The 16,374-nt window shown below is 33.9% G+C and overlaps 1 protein-coding gene across 1 annotated transcript; it reads right to left on the reverse strand.

Annotated features, from left to right (window-relative positions):
* Positions 1-3,329: 3,329 nt before the first annotated feature.
* Positions 3,330-5,057, reverse strand: LOC131047284 (putative UPF0481 protein At3g02645). Its single transcript, XM_057981148.2, has one exon. The coding sequence runs from the start codon at positions 5,055-5,057 to the stop codon at positions 3,330-3,332; it is 1,728 nt and encodes a 575-aa protein (XP_057837131.2).
* Positions 5,058-16,374: the final 11,317 nt, after the last annotated feature.

The raw sequence follows: 16,374 nt of genomic DNA on the forward strand, positions 1-16,374 counted from the left end.
GGCCTATTCACCAAATGGATGTTAAAAGTTCTTTTCTTAATGGTGATTTACATGAGGAAATTTATATGTCTCAATCTCCTAGTTTTATTAAAGAAGGTAATGCACACTTAGTTTGTAAATTAAAGAAATCAATTTATGGATTAAAGCAATCCCTTAGGGAGTGATATTCAAAGATTAATGCATTCTTTATTTCTCAAGGCTTTATTAGAAGTAAAAATGATCCTAACTTGTATATTAAACATAGTGAAGATGATATTATCATTATTATCTTATATGTAGATGATTTGATTCTTACTTCAAGTTCCAATACTTTGATATCTGATATTAAGTTTCAACTTAATCAAAAATTTCAAATGACTGATTTAGGTCTTTTACATTATTTCTTAGGACTGCAAATTTGGCAAACCTCTAAAGGAATTTTCTTATCTTAAAGTAAATATTCTCAAGATCTCATAGATATGTTTAAAATGAATGATTATCACCATGTTTCAATTCCTATTGAATTAGGCACTAAGTTAAAGCTTGATATGCAAACTCCACTTGTTGATCCTACTTTGTATAGACAATTAGTTGGAAGTTTGAATTATTTAACTCTTACTAGGTCAGACATTGCTTATAGTGTTGGTTTGGTTTCAAGATTTATGTCTAAACCTCAACAAACACACTTTAAAGTTGCTAAAAGAATTTTAAGATATTTTAAAGGAACTATTAATGTAGGTTTGTTTTATGATGCAAATTCTGATTTTACTTTAAAAGGTTTTACTGATTCCGATCTAGGTGGAGACCCCAATGATGGGAAATCTACTTGTGGTTATTGTTCTTTTGTTGGTTCAAGAGCAATTTATTGGAATAGTAAAAAGCAACAATCTACCTCTCTTGGATCCACTGAAGCTGAGTACAAAGGATGCACTAATGCTTCCAAAGAAGCCTTGCAGTTTAGAAGACTACTTGAAGATTTGGGTCTACCTCAACACGAACCAAATCCATTGTATTGTGACAACCAAAGTGCCATTGCCTTGGCTAAAAATCCAGTTTTCCATGCAAGGAAAAAACACATTGCTCTCCAACACCACTTTACTAGAGAAAAAATTGAAGACAAGCAAGTTTCACTCCTCTATTGCAAGGGGGAAGACCAAGTTGCGGATATTTTGACCAAGCCACTTTGTAAAGAAAAGTTCCAATTTCATTGTAAAAATCTTGGATTGCAACCCATTGAAGGGTTTGATGTAAACTCCCCAAGTAGAGCTTAAGGGGGGGTGTTAGAATTTTTAATCTTTACTTGGCTTAGGTTTATTTGTATTTAATTTGGGATATTCCTTTGGAATCCCTACATGTAATTTGTCCTCTAGTACATGTGTGAGGACAAGTCATTTCTTTTATTTTCATTTATTAAGGGATATTAGATTTCCTTCATAAGAGGATGTGGACACATGGCACACACATTTTATGAATGGTGGCACTCATAGATTTGGGAGTTACTTTGTAACTCTTCTCCTCATCTCTATTTAAGAGATGTCTCCTCTCTCATTTCCTCTTAATGACATTATTGTAAAGAGATTCTTGCTCTATCTCTCTCTCTCTCTCTCTCTCTCTCTCTCTCTCTCTCACACACACACACACACACACACACACACACACACACACACATATTAGGAATTGCCTCATTCATAATATTACAAGGGGTTTTTCTTTGCTTTTCCCCTTTCAAAAGTTCTTGTGCCTCCTTCACATTTGAGTGATTGCTCCAAGGTTTCTGCATTTCTCATGGTAACATTTACTTCATCAATAAACTTACTTGGATTTTGTTTTTCTTTCCTTCCTCTAGTATTTCCTTTCAATAATAATATCATCTTGATATCAATTATGTCTTCATTACATCTTACTTCTTCAAGGATTTCTTAAGCAACCTTAATGAGCAGGTTGATCTATTTCGTGCCATCTATGTGGCATAATAGCCTTGTGCAAGGACTTGTTTGGCAATCTCCAAACCACTCGCACTTGATCTTCCTATTATCTATACATGGTTCCCTTGTAAATTCTGAAAAAGTGATACTAGCTCTTCCATACAAAGCATAGGACTGTTAACAACATAACAACTCCCAACATAACTTGCAAACAATCTACCACTTTTGTAACTTTTTTAAGTGCACAAGCCATGATAGCTTGGTCAATGTACATATTCATAGGTATCTAAATTGGTTTAAAATTGATATATGTAAGGTGTTTATAAATCATTCCAAAGATTTGTTGTAACTAAAAAAATAGGATTATTTAGAAGATGATACTTTTTAGATCTTAGAATAAATTAGAGATCATTAGAACTTTTTCTATATTTAGTGTGTAGATATGAGCATTTCTAGATGTAACATGTAACTATAAAAGAGATTTGAGCTATCTATAAGCATATATTTAGAGTTATTAGCTGGAAGTTAGAATTGATTTGCAGTATGAATTTGTAAGTGATATTTATAAAATTAAATGTAAATTAATTTTGCATAATATATTTTCATATTATATAGAGTTGATTGAGCTCGGCTAATGTCAATATTATAATTTAGTCCAAACTTTCTACCTTATGTCAAGAGGATCTTATTTCTAAGTATGACTAATGTTGGCAATACTAATTTATAATGCATGAAATAGTTTGAATTCTACTAGATAGATTATGCAAATATTTTTAATATTTTATAATTGTAACTATGTATTTCATCTTTTAATTTTTTTTGGTAAGAAAATATGGAATCATATCATGATTTTAAAAAGAGGATAACTAAGCTTAAAGATAAAAAAAAGATAGATACAAAAGGAAATAGGAAACCAATAAAAGGAGCTACAATCTTTCCGGCTGGCTTGTGCTTTGTATATACCGTCCCATACAGCAGCAACGGAATTTCCTTATATTAACTAGGTAAAACGAACAGCAACACAGAAAATCTAGGATGACATTGTACATGGCTGCGTTCCACCGGGGCATTTTTCAATCAGTCAATTTCAATACATATAAGTTCTATCCATACCCAGGAAAAACGCAGCATACTACGAAAAACACGGACCACACCGTTAATATGCGGAGACATTTTAAAAATTGAATAAAAAATATACTCCAGAATGTATAGTGTTGGCTGAAATCCGAAAACCGCACAACAAAGCAGCAAACTGTGGTGTTAACATGGTAAAATATATGATAAGAGTAAAATAACCTAAATAAATGACGCTAATTGAAAGATAAAACCTTCCTAATTAAGTGGTGTTTGGCTAAGAAAATCAAATAAAAGGCTGGCTGTAATTAAAAAAGTATGTTCATATCAGATGAGCACTTATGTTGTCGCTTAATCCTCCAGAAGATTTGTCTCCGTCGACCACTGCTTACAGTCATACACAGAGCAGAAAGCTTGCAAACAGGTGAGAAGCAAAAGAATCCCCGCAGCCACCACAGTAAGAAACTGCCATGAACCAAAGATGCATTTGTTCACGTACTCCATCAGCGCAACGCTCCATCTCCTGTTATAGTGCTTGTTCACCTCCCCTATTACTTTGTCTAAATACTCGACTTTTGTGAGCTTCACACATTTACCCATGCCGTTCCACAGGCTTGCCACTTTCCCATCGTTTGCCAGGCGATTGTAGATAATCCCGCTCTTCCTCAGCAACCGAACATCTTCGTCTGTGTCGATGATGCCGTTCATGAAATCAGTGTAGCGAGTGAAGATCAACGCACCAGGCGCCGCCGAAGCTTCAAACGCCACCAGATTTCTGAGAACCACTTCTGAATTGTTATCCAGCCTCACTTTGGGAAGATAAAGAGTGGCAGTTGTTGTGTCGAAGCGTATTGTGGTGAGGTCTCCGTCAGTCGGAAGGAATTTCACCCCAGCTGAATGTAAGTCGGCCACAGAGGGAACGTTGAGTTCGTCCCGTGTAGGGGGAATTTCCAGAGACGAACCTCCTCCTTCTCCTGCTTCTCCTGCTTCTCCTTTTGCATCTCCTTCCCCATCTTTCTCTTTCTCTGCTTTGTCGGATCCGAAGAGAAGAGTTAAGAGCAGGTTGAAAACGCGCAGAATTTTAAAATTTCCTAGAGAAGAAAGAAGGCGCATGGGTAGCTTGACCACAAACTTGTGGATCCTCCCTTTGAGTAGTTTGAACAGACGTTTGAGCAGTGCCGTAAGACTTCGAACAGGACGGACGTTTAACGAGGAGACAGCAGTCCATGCCGAATTCAGAGCTTGTCTTACGAAGCTCGTATCCGGCAACGACTCCCTTTTAGTCTCTTCGCTCTCTTTATTGCCATCGCCCATGGTTACTGTAGGGACAATGGAGTAATAGAGCACTTCGAGTACATGACCCCTTTCTTTTACACGCAACCGTGAACTATCCGGCATCTTGTACATGAAGGGCGACAATTCTTCACACGCAGCAACGACCAAGTTGCAGAGCCTCTCTTCTGCCTGGTCAATAGAACCTAACTGCATCTCCAACAACTTCTGCAAGAGGAACAACGGTACCTGATTCTCCAGCATCATCAAATCTCGCATAATTGCATTATGGGTAGCGCTCCTCCCAGATGGATCTAACACTCTGCCCAGTTGCTTCACTTCGGATGCCACTTCCTTGGAAGCCTGATCCGCCTGTTTGACGTAGAACTGCAAGCACTGAAGCACAAACGAGGCATCCAAAGCCATGAGCCATGCCAGGGCTTCCTCGCTGTAGTCGAGGTATTTGTGGTAGCAGCACCGTATTTGCCACTCGTGCTTCTTCAATTCTTCGACTACAGATTCGAACTTGAAACCTTCAATTCTCTGCTGAAATCTACGAGCCGCAGCCACTTTGTATCTCTCTGTTTCGTACAGTTCGGATCTCCACTGGTGATATGGCCCGATGGAGACGCACTGTGGAATGTATGCTTCTGGCTTCACTGCCAATAACTCCTTTGGCACACTGAACACCGCTATGCAGAACTCCTTTTCCTCTTCTTTTTCATGATCTATAAGGAGGCCATCCCTAATTGAAATAACCCAGCGAGATTGATCGATTCTCACTTGATCAGTATTCTTAGAATCCATGCTAAGGAGTATGGAGGGATCAACGAAACTAAACAAGCCGCAGGATTATGGTGGGATCAACGAAACGAAACAAGCCGCACACAGAGAAGAAGTAAAAGTGATAAATGATAAACAAAGGATGGTAAATAATTGGACAGAGGGACCTATTTGTAGCTCAGATTTCACATGGCTGCATAGTTTTCTAACTAAAGCAGCTGGTAGTGTGCATCTAATATAAGGCGTATTCTGCTTGCGAACAGTCTTCCACTCCAATGTGTTGGGGCCAAATCGGGAACTTGATGTTTGCAGCCTATTATTTTAACCTTTGAGATCTGATCTTTGGACACACACAATTTATTAACGTTGAAGAGCCTGAAGAAAATCGTTTTCATAAATAATTTAAGAATAAAAAGCGTGGAATTGTTTAAATTTTTAAACAAGGAAGATCACTACGAGTGAACTGTCATTATTTCTTTTTCTGAAACTCTAGGTTTAGTGGAACTAGATTCTTTATTGATTAGGTTTAACGCAACGTTACATACAATCCGCATTTTGTCACGAAAATTAGAGCATGTTTATAATCATTCATTCTTTAGTTTTCTAGTTAATATTTTTTTATTGTAAAGTTTGTTAAAATGCGCTACCTATATACAAGTGTTTCAAATTCTTTTATTCAATGGCATGGAGGGTAAGATTGCTTTCATGATAATATAATTTATAAGCAATATAGCTTTAAATTGTTTCAGCAATAATATTTGTTTACAAATTAATTTTTTGATAATAAAGTAATTTTTTTAAATTTTGTTTTATTAGTTTCAATTGAATAATATTAAATTATAGTCAAATGATTGTTATAAACATTGTGTAATAATTTTTTTAAATTTTTATACAGATGAAAAGCACAACATGTATAATAACATGTTTATAAATACATTAGGATTTCATCATATTACTTATTGTCTACAAAATTCTCTTATTTACAATACATTGATTTAGTTGAGAAAGTATAATTTATACCTCATAAAAAATAAAGAAGTAAGAAAATAGAACACTATAAGTATGATAAAATGATGGAAATTGAAAATCAAATTATTTATAATCCAATTTAATTAAATCTTGTTTTATATTTTATTGGGTCTTTTTATAAAGTGGTGTAAGTAAACTTGTTCGCTCAGATAAAAATATAGTATAAGATCCAAGAGTATGGTCCAATTATCATTAAAATTGAAAATAAAATAATTTATTTAATTTAAATACAATTTTCTATTAAATTGAATTATTTTTGAATTATTCATAAAGACAATTTTAATAGATGCTATTATTGAAGCCAAAAGATTTCATATTTAAAAATTGCAACACTTAATAAAGATGAAACTTATTAACAAATATTATTTCATAGGTGTGTAGGCAACAATTAGTTTTTTTTTATGTGTTGTATTTTACTAATATTTTATGTGGTTTATTTTATCCTACACTCTTTTTTTTTTTACTTATCATTTTATTTAAAAAAATTTCAAAATATGGGCCTCGCTTTCAGTAGAGAAAGACTGCGCAACAATTACTTCATTCACGCCAAATTTAAATATGGAACCCCTAAATTGGTCCCCCAATTTGGAGTGGAAGACAGCTCACAAGCCGAATGTATCTTACCGAAAGGAGGTTGAATTCTGTGGTCTCTCCCCATTTCCTACGCGTGTGAGGGTTTTTCAGGCCGCTGGCGTGGAGAAGCGAAGGTATGCATAGAGCGCCGAAGGTGACCACTGTATAATTTTGTAATGAGCATTAATTCATTTTTTCTCGAGGAATATTGATCCACATTTAAAATTTCTCTTGCTTTGAATTCAACTCTTAATTTTTCACAACACCCCCGTACAAATTTAAACAAGCCCGTACCAATGAAACCATATATGCATAAAAATTAACATAATAATAATTATTATTATGTTATTCATTATTATTAAAACATATTTTGGATAGATATTTTGAATATATCTATCTAAGATTTGTTTAAAGTTAAATAGATATTTCTATGTTAATGGATTATTTTAGATATATATATATATATACGTACATATATGTATCTTCCTCTATATAAGTTTCTCTCTTTATGTATAAAATCAATTTTTAAAATTTTGTTTAACTAATAGGAATTTGAAAGAAACCGAAGGCAATGTTAAATATAAGAGAAGATTTTTTATTATATAGATGGTTATGATATACTTTGATCGCTTTCTAAGAATTATCTTCTCTAAATTTGGTTAAAAATGTTTGCAACAAAATTAAGGTTATGCATACTGATTTTGATCTACTATTTCACGAGACAAGGTTAGAAAAGAAATCAAAGTGATGTCCAATGCTAGAAAGAGGGATAGATAGGTGTTGATCAAAGATTGATCGACAATGGTATCCTCTACTTCTCTATGTACACCATGGTGCTCTACATTAGTATCCTAAAATAACCTCATATATGTAGGAAAATAGCCTTAACTACCATTGACATGATGAAAAAATTTATTATAGAAAGAATACAATTGTACATTGTAAAAGAGGGGCCCAAAAACCAATTGGGAAGTCCAGCCTTAGCATATGCCATATAAACATAGCCCCAAAATTAGAAACTCAAACTATATAAAATGGAGAGATTCAAAATAGTGGCCAGTTTAAATCATTAGTCACAAGTTTGAAGAAGCACAAGTGGATAATCTAGAGCTACCATAAAAACTAACTTCACTATTGTGATAAATTGCTAACATATGTTATGCCTTTGGAAACTATCTCCATGTTATATTTCTTGCAATTATATGTCAAACAATAAAAATAATCCTCTTTAGTAGCATCATTTTAGGTGAGGTAACTAGGCATATGATGAGGTTTAGCTCATAAAATTTCATTAGAATAAAGATTTCAGCATGCACACATGTGCTCTCTCTTTCTCTCTCTTTCTCTCTCTCTCTCTCTCTCTCTCACACACACACACACACTTTTATTCAAAAATGACCTATCCTCACTTTTAAGGTCCTCTTTTGTTAGTGATATTGTTTGGAAGGACTATTTGGGTTGTCTTTTCTTTGTGATAGGGTTGGGAAGGAATGTTCCAAACACTACTTCGCTAGATCAAATGGGTTGGGCTCTGGAGTTGTTTCTACCTATGATAGTGCATAGCCCTTGAAATAGGGCATGATGTATAAGGGTGGATCTAGGAGTTCCCTGAAGCAAGGAGAGTCAAGTGTGTCTCAGGCTAAGAAGTGTGATGTTGGTCTTCTTCTATGTGTGAAGGTCCACAAGGGTTGGACAAAGATACTATCCAAAAGTAAAGTGGCGTGAAAGCCCTCAGTAGTGGATAAATGGTGGCAATGGGAAGGGGTCTTCTTGGTTCAATGGGGTGATGTGGTTTGGTCTATTTGGAGAATACAAAGGGAAGGTATGTATTCTACCCTCTAAGAACAAGTCAACTATTTGTTTGGAAGGTGATAGAGGGTGTGAAGGAGAAAAAACGAAAAAAGTTATTCTCGGAGAGGGGTCTGATTGGGAGATTTAAGGGCTTTTATCCAAGCCTAGGTGAATTGTATAAATGGATCACAAAATTTTGGAAGCCCACTTTGGAAGGAGATGTCCAAATCTTCTATAGGGCTTGTGGTTACTTTGTGGTGGTCTTTTATAGTGCATAGGATAGAAAGAAGGTATTATGTGAGTGTCAATGGAGTTGGGAGGACAAATATCTATTGTTCTTGAAACCTTGGTATTTAGTTTTCAACCTTGCTTCTAAATCTTTTGATAAGACACTAATATGGCTAAGACTCCCTAGCCTACCATTGCATTTTTAGACTGAATCATGGTTTGAAGATATTAGAGATACTTTAGGAAAAATTTTGGGAGCTGATTAGGATTCCCTTTGTTTCTTTTATACTACTTATTATTGTATTCTTGTGGAGATGGATAGAAATATAGCTCCTCCTGTAGAAATTAGTTTCAAATTTGCAAATGGAAAGTAGGTGCAACCTATGGATTATGAAGGTATTTTGTTTAGATGTAGATGGTGCTTCCAAACAAGTCATATAGCTGCCTAATGCATCAAGAGGAATAATCAAAGACAGGTTTCATGTTGGAAGGAGGTAGACCTTGACTTCTATATGCTGGAAAAAGAAAAATCCAAAGATTCAAAGATTGATATGGGTGAAGGATTATTTGAAAGATAGTAGGGAAAGGATTAAAAAAATGCCTTGGAAGGGAGGAATAAGAAGTAGGAAAACAAGGCTATTGTTTTTGATTGTTCAGTGCTATTGGAAGATGCCAAGCACAAATTTCCCTCATGTTTAGACTTAGGGGATTCTTCCATTTTAAACACAAGGGCTTCAAGGGGAGCTGAGATAGAAAATATAGAATATGAAGATAGACAAATCTCTTGTATTCCTGAGCTGGAGCAGGAACTTTGTGGTGCCATAATGATGGGACAAGAGGAAGATACAAAAATGGAAGAAGGTTGGGAAATAGTGAAAGGGAAGAAGAACAAGAGGTCAAAGAGAGATGGATATTTGAATATGCTCCTTCAGTCTCATATCAAATATGGAAAAAAAAAAATAGGTAACATATTTCTATACTTAGGAAGCAATGTCTAATCTAGATTATATATGGAGCTTTATAGAAATGTGGGTGGTTGTAGAGTTTGTATGGTCATGCTCCATTTTGTCTTGGAATCAGGGTTGATAATAGTAGAGACTATGGGATTGTAATAGAAATGTTTAAGGGCCTATATTAATAACCAAATCCAAAATAACTAATTCCAATGTAACATAATAACTAAATCAAAAATTAAATTTGGCTTGGAACTCATCTAGCACATTCATTTTATAATTCTAAATCTTTGGGTCAAATATTAGTTCTATATATGCATAAATGTAAACTTTCTAAAAATGGAAGTCCTATTATTATTGTTATCCCATTTTGCAAAAAAATTATGTTAAAGACCATTCTATAAGACTATTTAAAGGAAATAAGTTTCATGGGTTATTAAAAAACCATAACAAAAATAAAACAAATCATTTTTATTGGCGACAAAAGACTATTATCACAACTCTAATTACTCTTGCATAAACCTTGTGTTAGATCCATCTAGGATTGCTACCCAAAATTACATTATGAGAGATCCAATAATGCCAAAGAATAAAGTTTCATTATTCATCATGCATAATATTATGGTCATATTTTTGAATTCTCATTTCAAGGTGGAAAACTAAACCTACAACCTGATAGTTCTTGCCGAAGGTTATGTGCCTGATTTTGGATGATGATGACTTTGACTATATCCCTTCTGATGGTTATGTGCTTGATTTTGTGGCCCCATACATGATGACAAGAAAAAGGGAAATTTGGGGGATTCCGCTCTTGTGTCGGTGAAAGGGAAAGATAATTATTTGTCCCATTTGGTGGATGGTTCTTCCCATAAATAGAAGTCAAAATAGCAAATGGATAGGAAGATTGACCCTGGTCTATCGTACATGGATGTCCAACCTCTTCCTACTAACAATATTGATGTGGGTTTTGATGTTGAAATCCTTGTGGATATTGGTATTGATACACCTTTGGAGAAATGATCTTATATTAATGATTCTAGGAACATGATTAAGAATGTTGAGGATGTTATGGATAGCCAGAGTGCCCCATTTTTGTGGATGATGTTGGGGATTAATGTCATGAAGGATAAGGTTGTTCAAAATTATAATATGTAGAGCATGTATAAAATTTTTGCTACTATTTAAGAGATGGCTAAGGGAATTAAGGATCTAAAGGAAGGGCATGACCAATGTATTAAAGCTCTTGAGGAGTCCTTTCCTAAATTTTAGGAAAATTTGAGGGTTATTGTGGTAGTGAGCCTGGCAGTAATGTCGAATAGCTCTAAAAGACTTAAGTAGTCAAATGCCCAAACTCAATCTATTCAGAGCTCTACAAAGGGGGTGTTGATTCTTCTACTGCTAGTGTTAATTCTATGAAGAAGGTTATCACTCATGAGCTGGCTTCTGGTCCTTCTCTTGGTCCTCACAACATGGTCCATAATAGGGACACGGGCATAACTCCCATTGATAGTATTTTCCATAAGGTGCATAGTATAAATCAAGAATTGATTCAAAAGAATGAAAGTTAAAGTGAAATCTCTATAATTCCTTTGGGGTTTTGGTCCCTTGTTTTTGGTGCTTCTGTTTTGCTTATGTCTAGTGGTTGGTTAGCATCTTTTTTTTTAACTAGATGGTTTTGTTGTAAAGTGTTTTAGGTCCCTTGAAAACAAATTTTCCTCTAATCAAAAACATCATTTTGTTTACTTATTAGTTTTCTATGTTTTGAACTTTAATTTAGGCTCTATTTGAAATTTTATTTTGATTTGAAAGGACAAGTTAGATAATTTTTTTTTTTATTTCCATTTTGAATTGAGTGAAAAAATGGAAATCTAATTACTCTAAAGGGTGTGGCATGGAGCTAGAGTAAGATAAAGTAATCAACCAATAAAGACATGTAATAAATATTGTTTTCTCTTTTAAGATTAATCATATTGTTACGAATATTTTGGTGTCTATAGTTGGGTCTACAAGCACTCTCATATTTACTAGTAGTTGATGGATAGCCTACAAGTCATTCTCTAAAGTAACTAGATAAGCTTTTTATTCCACGGACTCAAATAATAGATGTGATGTTGAGAGGAAATAACTATCTATATATATCTTATAACATCAATGATTTTTTTTTTTTATAGATCATTAATGTGCTTTTGTTTGTTACTAAAGCCTCTAGAAATTTTGAACTTGTGGGATCTTGAAAATTCTAATCATAGTGCTATGTGTAATCCACAAAACTTCACATAAAAAATCAATAGTTACATGTGAGCTTTGTGAATACCATGGCATAAGGAGGAAAAATAATTGTGGACTTCAAAATCTACAATATTACTTTATGTTTGAAATCTATATTAATTTAATATTATTTAAAAATATAATTAAATTTTATTTAGAATTAGTTTTCAAATCCATCAAGGTTGTAGTTTGTTGTTTGCAAAAGAAAATCTATTTTAATATTTATTTCAAATCTAAACAAAAAATATATAGTTGAAATTAGGACCAAATCCAAATAAAATAAAACATAGTATTTCAATTATGTTTTATCTTGTAAAAAATTCAAGGATATAGGTTGCCGTAGTTAATTGTTTTAGTTTTCAAACAACAAGGAATATACCTAAGAGTGAACTATCATTTTTTATAAGAGTGAAGTTTCACTTTTTATAAGAGTGAAGTTTCACTTTTTCCTTTCCTAGATTGATAGGCATACTTAGTTTTAAATTCTAGGTTTGAAGGGGACTATATTCTTTCTCAATTATGTTTAATACAAAATTACTTACAGTTTGCATTTTGTCATGAAAATTAAAGCATGTCTGTAATCATCAATTCTTTAGATTTCTACTTAATAATTCATTACATTAGTATGTGTTAAAATGTGCTATGATAAAAGTAAGTATATATATACAACAAAATTTTTTTTACAAGTCCTAATTATTTTATTCAAAGTCATGTGGAGTAAGGTTACTTTCAAGATAATATAATTTATGTGATACAAGTTGTATAACTTGAAGTTAATTATTTAAGCTTTTAATTGTTTTAATTATAATATTCATTCTAATTAGATTAACTTAGGAGAGGACCAAACCATTACATAAATGCTACATAAATGAAAAAGAAATAAAAACCATGGGACCCATGAGGAGTGAGAGCCTAAAACCTGAGTACCAGTTGCCAAAAAGAAACAAAACTTAGTTGGGAGCCAAAAATAGACACCACAAAATCCAAAGAATAGACTAGACTATAGACAAGTAGAAAAAAAAGAAATCGACGCACTACCATGGAAGGCATGAACTAATGGCCTACCTGGTGGGGGTCCTCTCAATCTTCTAATCCTAGCTCATAGCCTTTGCCTTATTAGAGATGGAGAGACTCTTGTTATATCCTTTATCAGATGAAATAATGGGGCACTCCAGAGTCACTTTCACCCTAAACACCCATGCTTCTAAACTATTATTAGGAGAAGAATCCAATTGGTGCTTATTTCTTTCCTACCTGTTGTCGATTTATTCATATTAAATGACCTATAGAGTTGCCCAGTTATTTTTGAACATTTCATTGTTCTGAGCTATTACTTCCTCCATTTTCCTTGTAAGAAATAAGTAGACCTTCTACAACACCTCAATAGCCTTAATTGTCTCCTTCCTATCCTCTTTCTAATCAATCTTCTCACAACCCACTCCAGCTCCTCCCCTTTTTCTTCCCACTTATCAATATTTTTAGCTAAACTTTTGGCACCAACTTAAACCCTCTAATCTTTGTCTTCCATCGCCTAATTAGAAGTTATAGAATCTTCTTTGGTGTGCGATTCCAATATGTTAATTTTCATTTTTTCCACATTAAGCTCATCCAAAAGCCAATATAATATACCCTCCTTATTATAGCTGGCATAGATCTTATTAACTTTATTTGAAAAGGTAGGGAAGTCCCATTTCCTTGGGAATTTGTAGGTGATGGGAGAGGGGAACCAAAAGAAGGGGTAGAAGGGGAATCAAATTTGTTAATATGAATATCTAGAGACTGTTACTACTTTTCAAGTTGCCATTAGTTTTTGTATTCAAAGTCATACTATATATTCTAGTCGATTCGCACTACCAAATCATGCAGTCGGTATAAATAGAGAAGTCGATATGCACAGTCTAGTCGATTACAGAAGAAAGCAGTCACAGAACGTAGTATACACTGAGCAGTCTATCGAGTATCTTCTTATGGCTATTGAGCAGTGAAGTTAACAAACCGAGTTGATATTCACCGAGTGAAACGTGTTACTAGATACATTGAACCTGGACATGCATATGAAAACGTGTTACAAGATCAAGGCACATCTAATCGTTATTACATTGGAAATTGCATTAGAAGATTGTGTATGATTGTGAGGTCAATCTAACCAATTAAATATTTTGTTTAGTTATTCATTCGAGGAATCTTGTTTGTAAGATCAAAGCAATGAATTAGATCACTGTTTTAAGAGATCTATTTATATAGCATGAATTAAGAGCAAGGTGTGTGCATATATGTATGAAGGAAGACTGTTACAGAGACACAGAAGTCATCAAGAAGGTTTTTAGAGAACAGTTGAAGAACAGAGTAAACAAAAAGGTTTATCGAGTTACTATATGAGTTACCGAGGTATGCTATAAGCAAGGTAATCTTATCCTGAGCACATAGAATCTTCTATAACATTTCAGATGTAAAGTTGCAGATGTTTGTAATGATTTTATTGTAATATTGTGAAGTTGAAAGAGAAACCTTTAACAGGGTAAAAGACTCTAACCAAGTCTATAAATTGTAAAGCTTCTAACCAGGTGCAACATTCAGAATAAATGTTGTAAAATCCTTTAGAAAGGTAGATCTAATAGATCTTGTTGCTCCTAACAGGGTAAGCTATCAGAAATAGCTAAATGTAGTTCTAACTGAGCATTCTTTATTATTGCAGTAGTGAAGTTGTGGGTGCCATCCCCACCACAGTTTTTCTCTCTAACCAAGAGTTTCTGCATGACCAAAATATATGTGTTATGGAGTGAATCATGTATGATTGTTATCTATTTTTTTTAACTTTATTTTATGTTACTGCACTATTCTATTTATGCATAATAGTAAGGTTATTAGTAAAGAAGAGTTTTGAAGTACTGATTCACCCCTCCCCTCTTAGTACATTAGCTTTCCATATTGGGCCTAACAATTGGTATCAAAGCTTCAATCTTGGAAAAGGGTTTAACTACCTAAAGAGAAAGATCTTATCAATGGAAGGCTATAATAAATCTTGAAGGATTGTGTACCTGCAATAAGAGTTGGATCATGCAAATCAAGTGATTGTAGACATGCAAAGGCAAATGCAAAAATCTCTGAAAGTAAGAAGAAGATTATCTGATGACTTGCAAGATTCTCAAGAGTTAGTGGAACAAATTGAGACATCATTTGAGAATAGCATATCTGAAGAGACTAAAGAAATGATTGGAGTATCGAAAGAAAAGAACAAAGCATTGGCTGATCAACTAAAAGAAATGAAAAGAGAACATGAACATTTTAGTACATAGATGACTAAAAATCTAGATGCATTGAGGATAGCAGAGGATAAAGCAAGAGATCTACAAAGAGAGAAACAACAACTTGAAGTCTTAGTATCTGATAAGAATGATGAAATCATAAGGTTAACTGGGATTCAACAAAATATGACAGATCAACTAGGTTATGCACATCATGAAGCAATTCTAAAGAATGATGAAAATCAAGCATTAAAACTTGAAGTATCAAGGTTGACTGATGAATTTGAAACAAAGAAGAAAACCAAAGAAAAATTGAAGAAGAGTTATGATGCATCAAAGATGTTGGATAAGCAACTGAACACAAGAAGACCCAACAAAGATGCAGGACTCGGTTACAAAGGAAAAGAATCAACCGAGAAAGGAATTCATACTACCGAGAGAGGAGAATCATCAAAGCAAGCTGGAAACAGGAATAACATCAAAAGGAAGAAGCCTATTTGCTACTACTATGGAAATCAAGGTCATACTGCCAACATATGCCAGATTAGAAAAGCTAAGCAACTGAATATCACTAAGTCCAATGGATATTGTTACAATTGCAATAAATATGGTCACACATGTAATCAATGTAGGAAAAAGTCTATTAAAAACTATCATAAGGAAAAATTCAAAGGGTTTTGTAGAAACTACAATAGATATGGACATAGTACAGAGAAGTGTTGGTCTAAGCAAAAGAACTACATGTGGTGTCCACACCAAGCAAACACTAGAGGTTACCGAACTCACACAGATCCTTACCGACAATATGCAGTAGTACCTTGGGATTACAATACAAGTATATGGTGTGAATGTTGTGGAAGATATGGACATAATAGTGCCAACTATTTTATAAGGTTTGGAATGAACAACCAAAGATCATGGAGAAATCCTTGTATGGCATGTTTTCATTGTCACAAAGTTGGACATTTAGCTCGAGATTGCAGAGATCAACCTAGAAGAGACACTAAAGAGATAAAAGAAAAATTTAAGATGATTTGGAAAAAGAAGGAAATCATGTCAGATGAAGAAAGCACCTTACCTACCGAGTTAGGTGCAACTATTCCAAATTAATCAGGAAAGGTATGAAGGGATTGCATTCTCTAAAGGTTAAATCTTAACAGTTCCTATTTTATTATGTACAAAATTCAAAATCTACATAGTTAAGATGCAATTAGTAAGTTTTAAATTCTATCAAAGTAATTTACAGGAAACCTG

Source organism: Cryptomeria japonica, chromosome 7, assembly GCF_030272615.1.
Source record: "Cryptomeria japonica chromosome 7, Sugi_1.0, whole genome shotgun sequence".
NCBI classification, from domain to species: Eukaryota; Viridiplantae; Streptophyta; class Pinopsida; order Cupressales; family Cupressaceae; genus Cryptomeria; species Cryptomeria japonica.